This window comes from Somniosus microcephalus, chromosome 30, assembly GCF_052327205.1.
Source record: "Somniosus microcephalus isolate GS21.2 chromosome 30, FLI_Smic_1.0, whole genome shotgun sequence".
Classification (NCBI taxonomy): domain Eukaryota; kingdom Metazoa; phylum Chordata; class Chondrichthyes; order Squaliformes; family Somniosidae; genus Somniosus; species Somniosus microcephalus.
The window spans coordinates 41,080,835-41,099,904 of record NC_141016.1 but is presented as its reverse complement, the minus strand read 5'-3'; the positions used below and the strand labels follow the sequence as shown (position 1 = coordinate 41,099,904).

General features: G+C 46.1%; 1 protein-coding gene across 1 annotated transcript in view; it reads left to right on the top strand.

Moving 5' to 3' along the window:
* The first annotated feature begins 208 nt into the window (after window positions 1-208).
* ckap2l (cytoskeleton associated protein 2-like) overlaps window positions 209-19,070 on the top strand; it is a 28,280-nt gene continuing 9,418 nt past the window's right edge. The window contains exons 1-3 of the mRNA XM_085971365.1: window positions 209-338; window positions 7,583-7,655; window positions 13,742-13,808. Coding sequence (XP_085827491.1) covers window positions 287-338; window positions 7,583-7,655; window positions 13,742-13,808 — 192 coding nt within the window. The 5' untranslated portion in view covers window positions 209-286. The remainder of the gene's footprint in view (window positions 339-7,582; window positions 7,656-13,741; window positions 13,809-19,070) is intronic.

Sequence of the window (19,070 nt, the reverse complement as noted above, 5' to 3'; positions counted from 1 at the left end):
TCTCTCCCAGCCCTGCCTTTCCATCTATTTCATTTCCTTTGCAGTTTTGAAAAAGTGTTAGACACGAAACGTTGACTCCAATTTCTCTCCACGGATGTTGCCTGGCCTGCTGAATTTTTCCAGCATTTTCTGTTGTTATTTCTTATTTCCCAGGACCCAGAGCAAGAGCGAGGGGGCGGGGAAAAGGTTACTGTATTTTGAATTACGTCAGGTGGGCGCCGCCCAATCAGGCGCGGCGGCGGTTGGGTTTGAAGGCGGCGGCGGTTGGCGGGCACTGGCCGTCAGGATGGCGGCGGATTGGCGGGAGGGCCCCGCTCGCAGCCGCATCGCCGAGTCCGGTAAGGCGGCGGGAGGGAGAGAGAGTGCGCGCCCGGTGACAGCCCAACAGAACCCGGCCCCTGTCAGACAGACAGTGAGGGGCACAGTCCGAGGCCCGGCTCCCCGGCCGTGGACAGCCCGAGGCCCGGCTCCCGAGGCCCGGCCGGGTTTGGTGCGCTGCTGTGCCGGGGACTCGGTGCCCGACCTGGGCTCGCTGCCTCCCTGCACACTGCTGTTATAAACTCACTGGACCCACTGGTGCTGCGGGTTAGTTGCCTGTTACTCGCTAGTTTGACATTTCCTGGTCGGGGCCGCTCTCACTGTAGCCAGCAGGAGCCGGGCGGCGAGTGTGGCCCCGCTCTCCGCAATCGCTGCTGCCCGCGGGCATCACAAGTGGATTTACACCGCGGCAGCAGGAAGACCGGCAGAGTGAGAGACCCTGTCTTTAACATAACAATGTGGTGCCTGGACCACCGCTCGCTCTCTCTTTTAATCCAGCGCTTTCAGTTGCTACCTCAGCTGATGCAAGAGCAACATCTAAAAACATCGGATGTTTGCATGTACACCCTGTACAAAGAGGGCAGCTGTGTTTTCCGCTATCATAACAGAAAATGCTGGAAATACTCAGCAGGCCAGGCAGCATCCGTGGAGAGAGAAACAGGGTTAACGTTTCAGGTCTGGGACCCTTCATCAGAACTGGAAAAAGCTGGAAATGTAACAGATTGGGGGAGGAGGGGAGGAAGGAATTGAAGAACATCTGTGTAAGAGGCAGGAAAGATAAAATGTTGCAAATGGGAATGGCAAAATCATACAGCATGAAAAATGAGGGCAGGGATAATTATCTGAAATTGTTGAACTCGATGTTGAGTCCGGCAGACTGTAAAGTGCCCAATCGAAAGATGAGGTGCTGTTCCTCGAGCTTGCGTTGACCTTCATTGGAACAGTGTAATAGGCCGAGGACAGAGAGATCAGAGTGGGAGTGAAGCGGAGAATTAAAGTGACAGGTGACCGGAAGCTCAGGGTCACCCTTACGGACTGAAGAGGTGTTCCGCAAAGCGGTCGCCCAATCTGCATTTGGTCTCCCCAATGTAGAGGAGACCGCATCGTGAGCAGCGAATACAGTATATTAAATTGCAAGAAGTACAAGTAAATCGCTGTTTCACCTGGAAGGGGTGTTTGGGGCCCTGGACAGTGGGAAGGGAGGAGGTAAAAGGGCATGTGTTGCATCTCCTGCGCTTGCACAGGAAGTGCCAGGAGAAGGGCTGTTAGGGGTGATTGAGGAGTGGACCAGGGTGTTGTGGAGGGAGCGGTCCCTTCGGAATGCTGAAAGGGGAGGGGACGGGAAGATGTGTTTGGTGGTGGGATCACGTTGGAGATGGCGGAGGATGATACGTTGAATGTGGAGGCTGGTGGGGTGAAAGGTGAGGATAAAGGGAACCCTATCATGGTTCAGGGAGGGGAAGAGGAGAGAGAGCAGAAGTGCGGGAACTGGAACGGACACGGTCAAGGGCCGTGTCAACCACAGTCGAGGGGAATCCTCGGTTGAGGAAAAAGGAAGACATGTCGGAAGCACTGGTATGGAAGGTGGCATCGTCAGAACAGACGCGGCGGAGATTGAGAAACTGGGAGAATGGAATAGAGTCCTTACAGGAAGCGAGGTGGGAGGAAATGTAGTTCAGGTAGCTGTGGGAGTCAGTGGGCTTGTAGTGGATGTTTGTCGAAAGCCGGTCGCCAGAAATGGAGACGGAGAAGTCGAGGAAGGGAAGGGAAGAGTCTGAGATGGGCCATGTGAGGGAAGGGTGGAAATTGGAAGTAAAGTGAATGAACTTATCTAGTTCAGCGCGAGAGCAGGAAACGGCACCGATACAATCATCGATGTACCGGAAAAAGGCCTGAGTAGGACTGTTTTCCGCTAACTGCATTTCAAAATTTTGTCTGCAATTCTTGTGCCTGGAGCAGCCACCCTAATCATGTAATGTGTAACTTTGCCACTGTCATCACTAGGATCTTAGCATGTAGTCCTGTGTTTTTTTTAAATTCATTCATGGGATGTGGGCGTCGCTGGCAAAGCCAGCATTTATTGCCCATCTCTAATTGCCCCATAGAAGGTGGTGGTGAGTTGCCGCCTTGAACCACTGTAGTCCGTGTGGTGAAGGTACTCCCACAGTGATGTTAGGGAGGGAGTCCAAGGATTCTGACCCAGCGACGATGAAGGATGGGTGAAATATTTCCAAGTCAGGTTGGTGTGTGACTTGGAGGGGAACTTGGAGGTGGTGGTGTTCACATGCGCCTGCTGCCCTTGTCCTTCTAGGTGGAAGAGGTCGTGGATTTGGGAGGTGCTGTCGAAGAAGTCTTGGCGAGTTGCTGCAGTGCATCTTGTAGATGGTACACATTAGCCGCAGTGCGCCGCTGGGGCAGGGAGTGAATGTTTAAGGTGGTGGATGGGGTGCCAATCAAGTGGGCTGCTTTGCCCTGGATGGTGTCAAGCTTCTTGTGTTGTTGGAGCTGCACTCATCCTGGCAAGTGGAGAGTAATCCTGGCAAGTGGAGAGTATTCCATCACACTCCTGACTTGTGTGTGTAGGTGGTGGAATGGCTTGGGGGAGTCAGGAGGTGAGTTGCTCACCAAGAATACCCAATCTCTGACCTGCTCTTGTAGCCACAGTATTTATGTGGCTGGTCCAGTTAAGTTTCTGGTCAATGGTGACCCCCAGGATGATGTTGGGCGATTCTACGATGGTACACTAGCAAGAAACGTAAAAACAGATTTGTAAAAGTTTCTATAGGTATGTAAAAAGGAAAAGATTAGTGAAAGTAAATGTGGGTCCCTTAGAGGCAGAGACAGGAGAAATTATAATGGAGAATAAGGAAATAGAGACATTAAACAAATACTTTTCTATTGTGAAGACAGATACAGACACAAAATTCCGGAAATAGTGGAGAACCAAGGGATTAATGAGTGAGGAAGTTAAATAAATTAGAATTAGTAAAGAAATCGTGCTGGAGAAATTAATGGGACTAAAAGTCGACATCTCCTGGACCTGATGGCCTACATCCTAGGGTTTTAAAAGGTGGCTATAGAGATTATGGATACATTGGTTTTTGATCTTCCAAAATTCCCTAGATTTGAGAACGGTGCCCATGGATTGGAAGATAGCAAACATAACCCTGCTATTCAAGAAACATAGAAGATAGGAGCAGGAGTAGGCCATTCGGCCCCTCGAGCCTACTCCGCCATTCAATGAGATCATGGCTGATCATCCAAACTTAGTACAGGAAACTCTCTGGTATCCGGCACCGACGGGACCGGGATGGTGCCGGTTGATTAAAAATTCCTGATAACGGAGAGGGTTATCTACCGAGGCTATTTTTAACAAACAAAGAGTCAGATTCCTGTTATTGAGGTGTTCGGACTTCCGACAGCGCCAAGAAGCCGAGTAGTGGCAGTTTGGAGAACTACCCCCACTGACTAACTCGGCCACCGCGGGAGACTCGGACTCGGCAACATTTCTGGTTATTGAGGTGTTTTCGGAGTATGAATTTTGCCAGTTAATAGAGAATTCCGGATATTTAGGTGCCGTTTAAACGAGAGTTTCCTGTCCCTGCCTTCTCCCCATATCCCTTGATCCCTTTAGCCGTAAGAAATTTATCTAACTCCTTCTTGAATATATTTAATGAATTGGCCTCAACTGCCTTCTGTGGTAGAGAATTCCACAGGTTCACCACTCTCTGGGTGAAGAAATTCCTCCTCATCTCTGTCCTAAATGGCTTACCCCTTATCCTTAGACTGAGACCCCTGGTTCTGGACTCCCCCGCCATTGGGAACATCCTTCCTGCATCTAGTCTGTCGAGTCCTGTTAGAATTTTATAAGTTTCAATGCGATCCCCTCTCATTCTTCTAAACTCCAGCGAGTACAAGCCCAATCGACCCAATCTCTCCTCGTACGTCATTCCTGTCATCCCAGGTATCAGCCTGGTGAATCTTCGTTTCACTCCCTCCATGGCAAGAACATCCTTCCTGAGATAAGGCGACCAAAACTGCACACAATACTCAAGATGTGGTCTCACCAAGGCCCTGTACAACTGCAGCAAGACATCCTTGTTCCTGTACTCAAACCCTCTCGCTACGAAGGCCAACATACCAAGAAAGGAGGGAGAGAGAAAACGGGGAACTATAGACCAGTTAGCCTGACATCAGTTGTTGGGGAAAATGCTAGAATCTATTATTGGGGGTGTGGTACCAGGGCACTTAGAAAATTATATGATTAGGCAGAGTCGACATGGATTTATGAAAGGGAAATAGTGTTTGACAAATCAGTTTTTTGAGGTTGTAACTAGCAGGGTAGATAAGGTGGAACCAGTGGATGTAGTGTATTTGGATTTTCAAAAAGCATTCGATAAGGTGCCACATGAGGTTATTACACAAAATTAGGGCTCATGGGGTTGGGGTAATATATTAGCATGGATTCAGGATTGGTTAACGGACAGAAGAGAGTAGGAATAAACAGGGTCATTTTTGGGTTGGCAGGCTGTAACTCGTGGAGTACTGCAAGGATCAGTGCTTGGGCCTCCACTATTTACAACCTATATTCATGACTTGGATGAGGGGACCGAGTGTAATGTATCCAAATTTGCTGACTATACAAAGTTAGGTCGGAAAGTAAGTTGTGAGGAGGATGCAAAGAGGCTGAAAAGGGATATAGACAGGATAAGGGAGTGGGCAAGAACATGGCAGATGGAATATAATGTGGAGAAATGTGAAGTTATCCACTTGGGCATGAAAAATAGAAAAGCAGAATATTTTTTAAATGGTGAGATTGGGAAATGTTGGTATTCAGAGGGACCTGGGTGTCCTTGCGCACAAATCATAGAAAGGTAACATGCAGGTACAGCAAGCAATTAGGAAAGCAAATGTTGATGGTCTTTATTACAGGTAGTGCACCGGTAATCCGGCACCCGATGGTCCGGCACCTTCAGTGGTCCGGCACGAGGAAGGTCCTGCTGTCACATTCCCTCCCTGGGATGGGTACGGTTCGGGTCCCGGGACCACCACCGGGTCAGGATCAGCGCCAGGACTGCGCAGCATCACCGACGGCTCAGCGGAGCGATGGAGCCCGAGCCGCCCGGGGTCGGCGGCGACACAGGGAGGGCAGCAGCAGGAAGAGGAGGAGCAGGTGGTGGCGGTGTTTGTGGTGACTTTCGACACCTTCAGTGGTTTGGAATTTTCAGTGGTCCGGCCTGGCCCTGAGGGTGCCGGATTACCGGGGTTGTACCTGTGCAAAGGAATTGGAGTATAAGAGGAGGGAAGTCTTACTACAGTTGTATCGGGCCTTGGTGAGACCACACCTGGAGTACTGTGTACAGTTTTGGCCTCCTTACCTAAGAAAGGATATAGTTGCCTTGGAGGGAGTGCAAAGGTTCACTAGACTGATTCCTGGGATGGAGGGATTGTCCTATGAGGTGAGATTGAATAGACTAGGCCTATATTCCCCAGAGTTCAGAAGAATGAGAGGTGATCTCATTGAAGCATAGAAAATTCATAGAGGGCTTGACCGGGTAGATGCAGGGAGGATGTTTCCCCTGGCTGAGGAATCTAGAACTAGGGGGTCACAGTCTCAGGATAGGGGTCGGCCATTTAGGACTGAGGTGAGAAGTTTCTTCACTCAGAGGGTGGTGAATCTTTGGAATTCTCTACCCCCAGAGGGCTGTGGATGCTCAGTCGTTGAGTATATTCAAGACAGAGATCGATAGATTTTTTGGATATTAAGGGACTCGAGGAATATGGGGATAGTGCGGGAAGGTAGAGTTGAGGTAGAAGGTTAGCTGTGATATTATTGAATGATGGAGCAGGCTCGAAGGGCTGAATAGCCTACTCCTGCTCCTATATCTTATGGTAATGCTATTGAATGTTCTAGCGAGGTGGTTAGATTCTCTCTTGTTGGAGATGGTCATTGCCTGGCACTTGTGTAGTGCAAATGTTACTAGCCACTTAGCCCAAGCCTGAATGTTGTCCAGGCCTTCCTGTCTGTGGGCACAGACTGCTTCATTATCTGAGGAATTGCGAATGGAATTCAATGAGGAGACGGGTGCATCAACAAGGATGGGAGCAATAGGTGCACAACTTAGTCTGTTAAAGGTGCAGGCGCGACATTCCAGAAAGGTTGGTGATTGGGAGGCGAGCAAGCAGGACTTTGAAGAAATAGTCTATTGGCAACAAAAAGTGTGAATAATGGTTTTGGCAGCTGTGGGGGAGTGGTAGATGTTTAAAATTGTGCTTTCTGTTACATGCTTTGCCACTCCATCAGACAAAACCTCTTCCACCATGGCCTATTACGAAATGGATGGTGTAGGTTTGGTAAGACAGCTGTCCCGTTCTCTTTCCACTCCGCCTCCGCCACCCCCGGTCTCTAGTGATTGCTTGTCCATACTTTACTCTATTTAGTAAGATATTCTTTTAAAATCACAACTGAGATTGGGCTTGCCATATGAAAAGTGGTAAGTTTTGTATGTATCCCAGCATTCGATGGGATTATTAATGCACTTCATTAATGTGATACAGGAAACTTTCGATTTACCGGCACCTAAATAACCGGAAATCTCGGTTAACCGGCAAAATTCAGGAGTAGGTTTTACTTCATATTGTACGTGCCTTCCTCCATCTGTTGCTGTGCAAGGGTGTGGCTGCAGCTGTTGCTAAGCTACAGAGATGCTTGGAACGTGTGGCCATTGTTCTACACTTGTTGCTAAGCAACAGGGTTTGTCGCTTTATACGGAGCTGTCAGCTCTCCCTATCTTTTAATAGCGTTCGGTTATCCGGAATTTTTGATGAACCGGCACCACATCGGTCCCGTCCGTGCCGGATAAAAAAAAGTTTCCTGTAACATCATATTGGAGAAACTTGTGCTGCATTTGTTAGAGGATATAATTAAGTGCCACTTAATTTCTGCTAAATTTTCAAAACAGTTATGGGATTATCATAGAAGAGGGAGAAATAAATGTGCCTACCCTTGCATGGAAGGGAGCAGAGATTCTGCATGCTGGAGTAAATCCAAAGTAAGGCGCAGGTAAAAGATTGTACCTTCTCTTTCTTGACAATTTGGTTTTTTGCTTTCTGTGAACTAATTTGGGACTTTAATGGTAGAGTATCTTTGAACAAACTCCAGCTAGTCACATGTAACCTTCTACAGAACGAGTTCAAAGCATTTTTGAGTTTAATTTAAATGATGCGGTATGATTTTGACTTGTAATCTTTCTTTGTGAAACAGAATGTCGAAGGCAACAACTTGAAGCCTATCTCTCCAGAAAAGGGAAATTGAAGATTCCAGATCCTAGTGCCAGGTTTGTCTACATAAGTTATGAGAACAGGCCTGTTGGAATTTCAGTGTGAAGTGATGGACTGTATGTTGCTACATTCAACAACAGCAACTTGTATTTATATAGCGCCTTTTAATGTAGTAAAATGTCTCGAGGCGCTTCACAGGAGTATTAAAAGACAAAAAATTTGTCACTGAGTCACATAAGGAGAAATTAGGCCAGGTGACACAAAGCTTGATCAAAGAGGTAGGTTTTAAGGAGCGTCTTAAGGGAGGTAGCGAGGCGGAGAGGCTTAGGCAGGGAATTCCAGCGCTTAGGGTCTACGCAACAGAAGGCACGACCTGCAATGGTTGAGGATGCTCAAGAGGGCAGAATTAGAGGAGCGCAGACATCGTGGGGTGTGTTGTGGGGCTGAAGGAGATTACAGAGATAGGGAGGGGCGAGGCCATGGAGGGATTTGAAAACAAGGATGAGAATTTTGAAATCGAGGCGTTGCTTAACCGGGAGCTAACGTAGGTCAGCGAGCACAGGGGAGATGGGTGAACGGGACTTGGTGTGAGTTAGGACACAGGCAGCAGAGTTTTGGATCACCTCAAGTTTACGGAGAGTAGAATGTGGGAGACCAGCCAGGAGTGCGTTGGAATAGTCAAGTCTCGAGGTAACAAAGGCATGGATGAGGGTTTCGGCAGCGGATGACGGGTGATGTTATGTAGGTGGAAATAGGCGGTCTCAGTCATGCTGCGGATATGTTATGACACCAAGGTTGCGAACAGTGTGGTTCAGCCTCAGAGAGATGTTAGGGAGAGGGATGGAGTCAGCCGCTAGGGAACGGAGTTTGTGGCGGGGACCGAAAACAATGGCTTCGGTCTTCTCTATATTTAATTGGAGAAAATTTCTGCTCATCCAGAACCGGATGTCGGACAAGCTGACAATTTAGAGACCGTTCATCCTTCGAATGAAGGCTGGGAGTGAAAGCAAGTCACCAATGGAGTTTCAGGATTTGAATATGCCAGTTATTTGATGGACTGCACACTATTAATCTGCTTTTTACTGTATTCCACGTCCGATTTAAAAAAAAAAAAAAACTCAAGTACTCCAGTTTGTGGCAGGAATTCTTAATCTTGTGATCAGAATGGTAAATTGTTGGTTTGAGTATTCTGTCCTGTCCCACAATCTCCAATTTAAACTTTAGCCCTTGTGGTTAATTGCACGTGGTCTAGCAGTAACCATGTTTCTACGCAACCAGACATAGAAACATAGCAGATAGGAGCAGGAGTAGGCCATTCGGCCCCTCGAGCCTGCTCCACCATTCAATGAGATCATGGCTGATCATCCAAATTCAGTACCCTGTCCCTGCCTTCTCCCCATATCCCTTGATCCCTTTAGCCTTAAGAAATACATCTAACTCCTTCTTGAATATATTTAATGAATTGGCCTCTACTGCCTTCTTTGGTAGAGTGTTCCACAGGTTCACCACTCTCTGGGTGAAGAAATTCCTCCTCATCTCTGTCCTAAATGGCTTACCCCTTATCCTTAGACTGTGACCCCTGGTTCTGGACTCCCCGACCATCGGGAACATCCTTCCTGCATCTAGTTTGTCTAGTCCTGTTAGAATTTTATAAATGTCAATGAGATCCCCTCTCATTCTTCTAAACTCCAGTGAATATAAGCCCAATCGACCCAATCTCTCCTCATACGTCATTCCTGCCATCCCAGGTATCAGCCTGGTGAATCTTCGCTGCACTCCTTCCATGGCAAGAACATCCTTCCTGCGATAAGGCGACCAAAACTGCACACAATACTCAAGATGTGGTCTCACCAAGGCCCTGTACAACTGCAGCAAGACATCCTTGTTCCTGTACTCAAACCCTCTCGCTACGAAGGCCAACATACCATTTGCCTTCTTAACCGCCTGCTGCACCTGCATGCTTACCTTCAGCGACTGGTGCACAAGGACGCCCAGGTCTCGTTGCACTTCCCCTTCTCCCAATCTATTGCCATTCAGATAATTTGCCTTCCTGTTTTTGACACCAAAGTGGATAACCTCGCATTTATCCACGTTATATTGCATCTGCCATGCTTCTGCCCAATCACCCAACCTGTCCAAATTATACTGGAGTTTCTCGGCATCCTCCTCACAGCACACACGCCCCACCCAGCTTTGTGTCATCTGTAAACTTAGAGATATTACATCTAGTTCCCTCGTCCAGATCATTAATATATATTGTGAATAGCTGGGGTTCAAGGACCGATCCCTGCGGTACCCCACTAGTCACTGCCAGCCACTCAGAAAAAGAGCCGTTTATTCCAACTCTTTGCTTTCTGTCTGCCAACCAGTTCTCTATCCAAGTCAGTGCCTTGCCCCCAATCCCATGTGCTTTAACTTTACACGCTAATCTCTTATGCGGGACCTTATCGAAAGCCTTCTGAAAGTCCAAATCCACCACATCCACTGGTTCTCCCTTATCTATTTTACCAGTTACATCCTCAAAAAATTCCAGTAGATTAGTCAAGCACGATTTATCTTTTGTAAATCCATGTTGACTTTGTCTGATCCGGTCACTGTTTTCCAAGTGCTCTGCTATTACATCTTTTATAATGGACTCTAGCATTTTCCTCACTACCGATGTCAGGCTTACCGGTCTATAATTCCCCGTTTTCTCTCTACCACCTTTTTTGAATAGTGGAGTAACATTAGCTACCCTCCAATCCATGGGTACTGTTCCAAAATCTATCGAATTTTGGAAGATGACCAGCAATGCATCTACTATTTCTAGGGCCACTTCCTTAAGTACCTTAGGATGTCGATTATCAGGCCCATGGGATTTATCGGCCTTCAATCCCGTCAATTTCCCTAACACCATTTCCCTACAAATACTGATTTCTATCAGTTCCTCCCTTTCATTAGACCCTATGTTCCCCGACATCTCTGGGAGGTTATTTGTGTCCTCCTTTGTGAAGACAGAACCAAAGTATGTATTGGTCTGCCATTTCTTTGTTCCCCATTATAAATTCCCCTGATTCTGAATGCAAGGGACCTACGCTTGACTTCACCAATCTTTTTCTCTTCACATATCTATAAAAGCTTTTACAGTCAGTTTTTATGTTCCCTGCCAGCTTACTCTCGTACTCTATTTCCCCCCTCTTAATTAATCCCTTTGTTCTCTTTTGTTGAATCCTAAACTGCTCCCAATCCTCAAGTTTACTGCTTTTTCTGGCCAATTTATATGTCCTCTCCTTGGATCTTATGCTGTCCCTAATTTCCCTTGTTAGCCACGGTTGAGTCACCTTTTTGATTTATTTTTATGCCAAACTGGGATGAAGAAATTCTGTAGTTCATACATGCGATCTTTGAATGTTTGCCATTGCCTATCCACCGTCAACCCTTTGAGTGACATTCCCCAATCAATCCTACTCAACTCACTCCTCATACCATCGTAGCTTCCTTTATTTAAATTCAGGACCCTAGTCTCTGAGTCAACTACTTCACTCTCCATCTCATATGATCGCTCCGACCCAAGGGGCCTCGCACAACAAGATTGCTAATTAATCCTTTCTCATTACATAATACCCAGTCTAAGATGGCCTGATCTCTGGTTGGTTCCTCGACATATTAGTCCAGGAAACCATCCCGCATACACTCCAGGAATTCCTCCTCCACAGTATTGTTACTAATTTGGATAGCCCAATCTATATGTAGATTAAAGTCACCCATGATGACTGCTGTGCCCTTATTGCACGCTTCTCTAATTTCCCTTTTAATGCCATCCCCGACCTCCACATTACTGTTTGGAGGTCTATATACCACTCCCACTAACGTTTTCTGCCCCATGGTATTTCTCCGTTCTACCCATACAGATTCCACATCAGAGCTAATATCCTTCCTTACAATTGTGTTAATCCCCTCTTTAACCAGCAATGCTACCCCACCTCCACTTCCTTTTTGCCTATCTTTCCTGAATATTGAATACCCCTGGATGTTGAGTTCCCAGCCTTGGCCACCCTGGAGCCATGTTTCCGTAATCCCAATCATATCATATTCGTTTACCTCTATTTGCGCAGCTAATTCATCCACCTTATTCCGAATGCTCCTCGCATTAAGACACAAAGCCTTCAGGCTTGTTTTTTTTAATGCTCTTAGACCTACAGGAAACTTTGGTTTATCCGGAGGTTGTATGTCCGGAATACTTGATCTAACGGCAAAAATCAGGAGCCGTTTTCTGTAAGTTTTTTTAGATCTCTTTTTTTCCCCAATCAGCCACTGCAAGGTCTGTAGCTATAGCAACAGTGTTTGTTGTCAGATACGGAGATGAAAACCTCCGTATGCTTCAACATTAACTTTGTATGTCCGGCAGTTTTGATAGATTGGCAACACGCTGGTCCCGTCGGTGCCGGATATCACAAAGTTTCCTGTATTAGAATTATTATTTACTGTGGCCATGTTTGATTTAAATCCTTGATTTCTCTGTCTGCCACTTTTGTTTTTCTCCTTCCTGTCTTTTGCTTTTATCCTTGTTTCCCTCTCCTCTGTCTCCCCGCTCAGGTTCCCAACCCCCTGCCATTTTAGTTTAAACCCTCCCCCAGAGCACTAGCAAACACCCCCCCCTAGGACATCTCCTATAGCAGGGGCTGTGCTGGTGAACTGCTCCCCATTCTCTGTCATTGCCCAAATTTGACTCCTTGTGGCAACCCAGTAATGGTGTGTGCACGTATTTCCAATCTTGTTAAAAATAACAGAAAATGCTGGAAAAACTCAGCAGGCCAGGCAACATCCGTGGAGAGAGAAATAGAGTCAACGTTTCAAGTCAAAACCCTTTGTCTTGGCAAAGGGTTGTCTTGACGAAGGGTTTCGACCTGAAACGTTGACTCTCTTTCTCTCTCCACGGATGTTGCCTGGCCTGCTGAGTTTTTCCAGCATTTTCTGTTGTTATTTTGGATTTCCAGCAACTGCAGTATTTTGCTATCTTTCCAATCTTGTTACTAGGTTTACTTTGTATATTTGTACTGATGCATTATAGAAAAAACTCATTTAACCCATGTTTATTTCAATTCCTAGAATTGTTTCTGATTTTCTCTTTCCCACTGGTGGTGTACAGTATACTGAATCTGCTAACCGATCCCATACAATTTATTGAGTCAACCTGGACAGATTCTAGCTGAGCGCCATCAATATAAACCTTATTTTCTAAGGTGAAAGATCGAGGATCGTGTCTCCACTTGGTGGCACCAGAAAAAAATGAATTGCATTGACAGGAAATGTCTAGTCAGTCGCTGTCTTTGTTTACTGGTTCCTTTATTTTATTTCCTGTTGGGATCCCCATTCGGGGCTGACTAGTTATAAAACACAGTCTGAGACTCTGCCACCTACACCAGTACAGAAATCCTCCTTGCACTTAAACTCTGACTCTAATATTACATGTCCTCTAATGCTAAACATTTTAAGGCTCCCTGGCTGAATATTGTTAAACCAGCCTATGGTATACGTACGATAGCAAAATACTGTAGATGCTGGAAATCCGAAATAACAACAGAAAATGCTGGAAACACTCAGCAGGCCAGGCAACATCCGTGGAGAGAAATTAGAGTCAACGTTTTGGGTCAAACCCTTTGTCAAGACTGGAAAAGCACAGGAAATGAAATAGATTAAAAGGCCGGGTTTGAGCGAACAAAAGAGAAGTGAAGAGACATTAAGAGGTATTCGTTTTGAAACGTTGACTCTCTTTCTCTCTCCACGGATGTTGCCTGGCCTGCTGAGTTTTTCCAGCCTATGACATACCTGTTTTTGTAGAGTGGCGTTTTCTGTCTAGGGATCTGCCATTATCATGCATTGTTTAAAGCTCCCATTTGTTGACATACCATAAACATACTTGTCGAATGCTCTTGAACACAGCTTTGCTGCTTTGAGCACAGTCTAATCTAGAATGACGTTTGATAGTGTGCTGTAAGATTGACTTCTGAATTGGCTGTTTGTTTATTCATTCTTTGTCTTAATAACGGCCCATTGAGCAAGTTAGTGTGTGTGTGTATAAGACAGGAGCTGAGTAAATCATTTCTAAGTCTTGTGTTTGTTTTGGAGTCATTTTGCTCAGAGAAATATTACATCTTTTCAGGTACTATTTAGGGGACAAGACTAATCGGAAAATACAGCCACCAATTGCTCCATTCAAAGTTGGCTTGGTAAGTAGGAACATCTTCAGAATATGATCCTTCTTTATCAAATTATCACAACAACTACTTAAATTAATATAGCGCCTTTAACATAATAAAACACCCCAAGGCGCTTCACAGGAGTGTTATCAAAAAAAATTGACACCGAGCCATATAAGGATGCTGGAGAACCGATGGAGCAGAATTTTGTGGTCAACCGTGTCAAAGGCTGCCAACCGGTCGAGAAGGGGTAGATTACCTTTGTTGCAGTAAATTAGGATGTCATTTGTGACCTTGGTAAGAGCAGTTTTGGTACTGTGGCATTCAAACGAGTTCTGGGAAAGATGGGCACGGATTTGGGAGACAACAACACGTTCAAGAACTTTGGAGAGGAAAAGGAGGTTGGAGATGGGGTAATAGTTTGCAAGGATGGAGGGGTCAGGGGTTTCTATTTTGAGGAGAGGGGTGATGACTGCAGATTTGAAGGAAAAGGGGGCAATACCCGAGGAGAGAGAACTGCTAACATGGGAGCCAGGAAGGGAAGTTGGGTGGTCAGCAATGTACAGGTAGTAGGAACCGGGTAGAGAGAGTAGGAGTATGGTCCCATTGACGAGATAGAATCATAGCAATTTATGTCACAGAAGGAGGCCATTCAACCCATCGTGCCTGTGCCTGCCGAAAAGAGCTATCCAGCCTAATCCCACTTTCCAGCTCTTGGTCTGTAGCCCTGTAGGTTACAGCACTTCAAGTGCATATCCAAGTACTTTTAAAATGCGATGAGGGTTTCTGCCTCTACCACCCTTTCAGGCAGTGAGTTCCAGACCCCCACCACCCTCTGGGTGAAAACATTTCTCCTCAACTCCCCTCTAATCCTTCTACCAGTTACTTTAAATCTATGCCCCCTGGTTATTGATCTCTCTGCTAGGGGAAATAGGTCCTTCCTATTCACTCTATCTAGGTCCTTCATAATTTTATACACCTCAATTAAGTCTCCCCTCAGCCTCCTCTGTTCCAAAGAATACAATCCCAGTTTATTCAATCTTTCCTCATCGCTAAAATTCTCCTGTCCTGGCAACATCCTCGTAAATCTCCTCTGCACCCTCTCCAGTGCGATCGCATCTTTCCTGTAATGTGGTGACCAGGACTGTACACAGTATTCTAGCTGCGGCCTAACTGGTGTTTTATACAGTTCAAGCATAACCTCCCTGCTCTCATATTCTGTGCCTCGGCTAATAAAGGAAAGTATCCCGTATGCCTTCTTAACCACCGCCAGTCAGCCTAACCTCGGTGGTGGGAAAATTATTGGAAAGAATTCTGAAGGACAGGATAAATCTTCATTTAGAAAGACACGGATTAATCAAGGATAGTCAGCACGGATTTATTAAAGGAAGGTTGTGTCTGACAAACTTGATTGAATTTTTTGAGGAGGAGATGAGGGTAGTGCGTTTGATGTAGTGTATATGGACTTTAGCAAGGCTTTTGATAAGGTTTCACACGGCAGACTGGTCACGAAGTTAAAAGCCCATGGGATCCAGGGCAAAGTGTCAAGTTGGATTCAAAACTGGCTCGGAGACAGGAAGCAGAGGGTAATGGTTGATAGGTGTTTGTGACTGGAAGGCTGTTTCCAGTGGGGTTCCGCAGGGCTCAGTACTAGGTCCCTTGCTTTTTGTGGTACATATCAACGATCTAGACTTGAATATAGGAGGTAGGATTAAGAAGTTTGCAGATGATACTAAAATCGGCTGTGTGGTTGATGCTGAAGAAGGAAGCTGTAGACTGCAGGAAGATATCAATAAATTGGTCAGGTGGGCAGAACAGTGGCAAATGGAATTCAATCCGGAGAAGTGTGAGGTAATGCATTTGGGGAGGGCTAACAAGGAAAGAGAATACACATTAAATGGTAGGACACTGAGTAGTGTAGAGGAACAACGGGACCTTGGAGTGCATGTCCACAGATCACTGAAGGTAGCAGGCCAGGTAGATAAGGTGGTTAAGAAGGCATATGGAATGCTTGCCTTTATTAGCCGTGGCATAGAATACAAGAGCAGAGGGGTTCTGCTTCAACTGTATAAAACACTAGTTAGGCCTCAGCTAGAGTACTGCGTGCAGTTCTGGTCACCACATTACAGGAAGGATGTGATTGCACTAGAGAGGGTACAGAGGAGATTTACAAGGACGTTGCCGGGAGTAGAGAATCTTCGCTCTGAGGAAAGACTGGATAGGCTGGGTCTGTTTTCCTTGGCACAGAGGAGGCTGAGGGGGAGACCTTATTGAGGTGTATAAAATTATGAGGGGCATAGATAAAGTGGATAGAAAGGACCTATTTCCCTTAGCAGAGGGGTCAAAAACCAGGGGGCACAGATTTAAAGTAATTGGGGGAAGGTTTAGAGGGAATTAAAGGGGAAATTTCTTCACCCAGAGGGTTGTGGGGGCCTGGAACTCACTGCCTGAAAGGGTGGTAGAGGCAGGAACCCTAACCACATTTAAAAAGTACTTGGATGTGCACTTGGGATGCTCTAACCTGCAGGGCTACGGACCAAGAGCTGGGAAGTGGGATTAGGCTGGATAGTGCTTTGTTGGCCGGCGCGGACACGATGGGCAGAAATGGGTTCCTTTGTGCTGTAACTTTCTTTGAGTCTTATCTACCTGTCCTGCTACCTTGAGGGATCTGTGGGCATGCACTCCAAGGTCCCGTTGTTCCTCTACACTACTCAGTGTCCTACCATTTAATGTGTATTCCCTTGCCTTGTTAGCCCTCCCCAAATGCATTACTTCACACTTCTCCAGATTGAATTCCCTTTGCCACTTCCCTGCCCACCTGACCAGTCCATTGATGACTTCCTGCAGTCCACAGCTTTCTTCTTTATCAACCACACGGCCAATTTTTGTATCATCTATAAACTTCTTAATCATACCCCATAGATTGAAGGGAGGGAATTGAAAGCAGAAGCAGTTCAACAGATGTTCAAATTGCAGATTAAACTAAGTAACTGGATAAAAGGCTGACTTTTAAAGTTTGTAGTGTCCAATTCTGAGTGCTTCTGTATTCGTTGTTCAGCCCAACTTGAATGGGCTATTCTAACTGAGATTTTCAGTCAGAAGGGGAGAGGTGAGTACTCTTGCTGGTAACTAGCACTTTGTCCCCTACTTAGACATGCCTCACTCCACCTTACAGCATACTCAAGATGAGGGACCGCCAAGAAAGGAAACTGGGTATTAAGCTGTGTTCCGTCACTGATGCGCGCATGTTGGTACTTCAATGTTGCACCATCTAAATTTTAGCGAAAGGGCTGATGAACTTCTTCAACTTTTTGTATTCCTTCAATCTCTCAAAGCACTCAGACGCCCTGTGTTAGGTCAGTTTTGGCACCTTGGTCCTTGACTTTCTCTGGCAGATTGTCTATTGAAAGTGACAATTTGCTTGTCACAATTCTAATGCTGCTGATCGTTGGGAATGTTCGGTGATTAGCAGCGGACAAATGTTATAGTCTGTTTCTCCGATCATGAGGACAATGTACTTTCAAACAATTTGCTCTGAACTTGTGTGCCACATGTGAGTTGATAGCTCGATACAGTATTTTGCTGTGTGGGTAGATGGCCATTCCAGGAGCTAACAAATGGCAAGGGAATGTGCTAGATCAGCCTTACAGTCTGTGTCATTTGTGGGAACAGTGAGCACCTCTTTTATTATCTTCCCAGATTTTCTATTTCTGGTATTGAATGAGATTTGGGGCACGGCAATTAGCCATTGTGCTAAACCCCTGGGGCTGATTTAAATCTAGCTCCGTTTAGTGGGTGATGATCTCCCCTCTGGAACTTTGATTTAAATTTTTTAAGAACGACAGGCGTGAGGAAAAATGATGTTGAACCAGAAGAGAGAGGTGATTGAAAGCTTTGTTGTAAAGGTGGATTTTGAGAAGGGATTTTTTTTAATGGCAGAAATTTTAAGTAGGGAATTTTGGAGAGTAGGACCTAAAGAAAGGGAGGGGTGGGGAGGTGGAATACACAGAAGGCCGGAGTCAGAGTAATGGAGTGTGGGGAAAGGTATAGGGCTGGAGGAGGTTTCAGAGATCAGGTGGGGCTTGGCTATAGAGGGATTTGAAGCTCACGGTTTTAAATTTAGCACATTGTGGGAAGAGAGAACCAGTGTAGTTTAGTGAGGGGGTGAGCTGGGTTACTGTAGTTTAGTGAGGGGGTGAGCTGGGTTACTGTAGTTTAGTGAGAGGGTGAGCTGAGTTACTGTAGTTTAGTGAGAGGGTGAGCTGGGTTACTGTAGTTTAGTAAGGGTGAGCTGGGTTACTGTAGTTTAGTGAGAGGATGAGCTGGGTTACTGTAGTTTAGTGAGAGGGTGAGCTGGGTTACTGTAGTTTAGTGAGAGGGTGAGCTGGGTTACTGTAGTTTAGTGAGGGTGAGCTGGGTTACTAGTTTAGTGAGCGAGGGTGAGCTGGGTTACTGTAGTTTAGTGAGGGGTGAGCTGGGTTACTGTAGTTTAGTGAGGGTGAGCTGGGTTACTGTAGTTTAGTGAGAGAGGGTGAGCTGGGTTACTGTAGTTTAGTGAGAGGGTGAGCTGGGTTACTGTAGTTTAGTGAGAGGGTGAGCTGGGTTACTGTAGTTTAGTGAGAGGGTGAGCTGGGTTACTGTAGTTTAGTGAGGGTGAGCTGGGTTACTAGTTTAGTGAGCGAGGGTGAGCTGGGTTACTGTAGTTTAGTGAGAGCAGCGTGATGGACGAGCTGGGCTTACTGTGGGACATCATGCATTTGAGGGATTCTGAGGCAAAGGGTTGGAGCTAGGCTTGGGGTCAAAAAGGATGCAGACGTTGTGAACTGTCTGGTTGAACCATAGACAGTGGCTAAGAATGCAAAGGTGTCTGTGGCAAGTGAAGAGTTCTTTACGGGGATCGAAGATGATGGCTTCTGTTTTCCTGGCGTTGGGCCGGTGAAAATTGTCATTCATCTAAGACTGGATGTCAGACAAGCAGTCTGACGGTAGTGGTAGGGTCAAAGTAGAGTTAGATGCTGTTGGTGTACATGTGAAACTGGCCCCGTGTCTGCAGTGATGTCGCTGAAGGGACAGCATGCAAGTGATGAGGAAGAGACTCCAAAGATAGACCTCTGGGGATTTTGAAGGTGATGGTGTGGAGGAAGGGAAAGGGGTGAATACTCTGTAGAGGGATTGAAACAAAGTTATGGGAGGCTTAGGCACAGATGAGAGGTGGCGCCATGTTCAAGGACCTTGGAAAGGCGAAGGAGATTTGGGGGGAAAGAAGGAATAATTGGTAAGGAGGACAAAAGA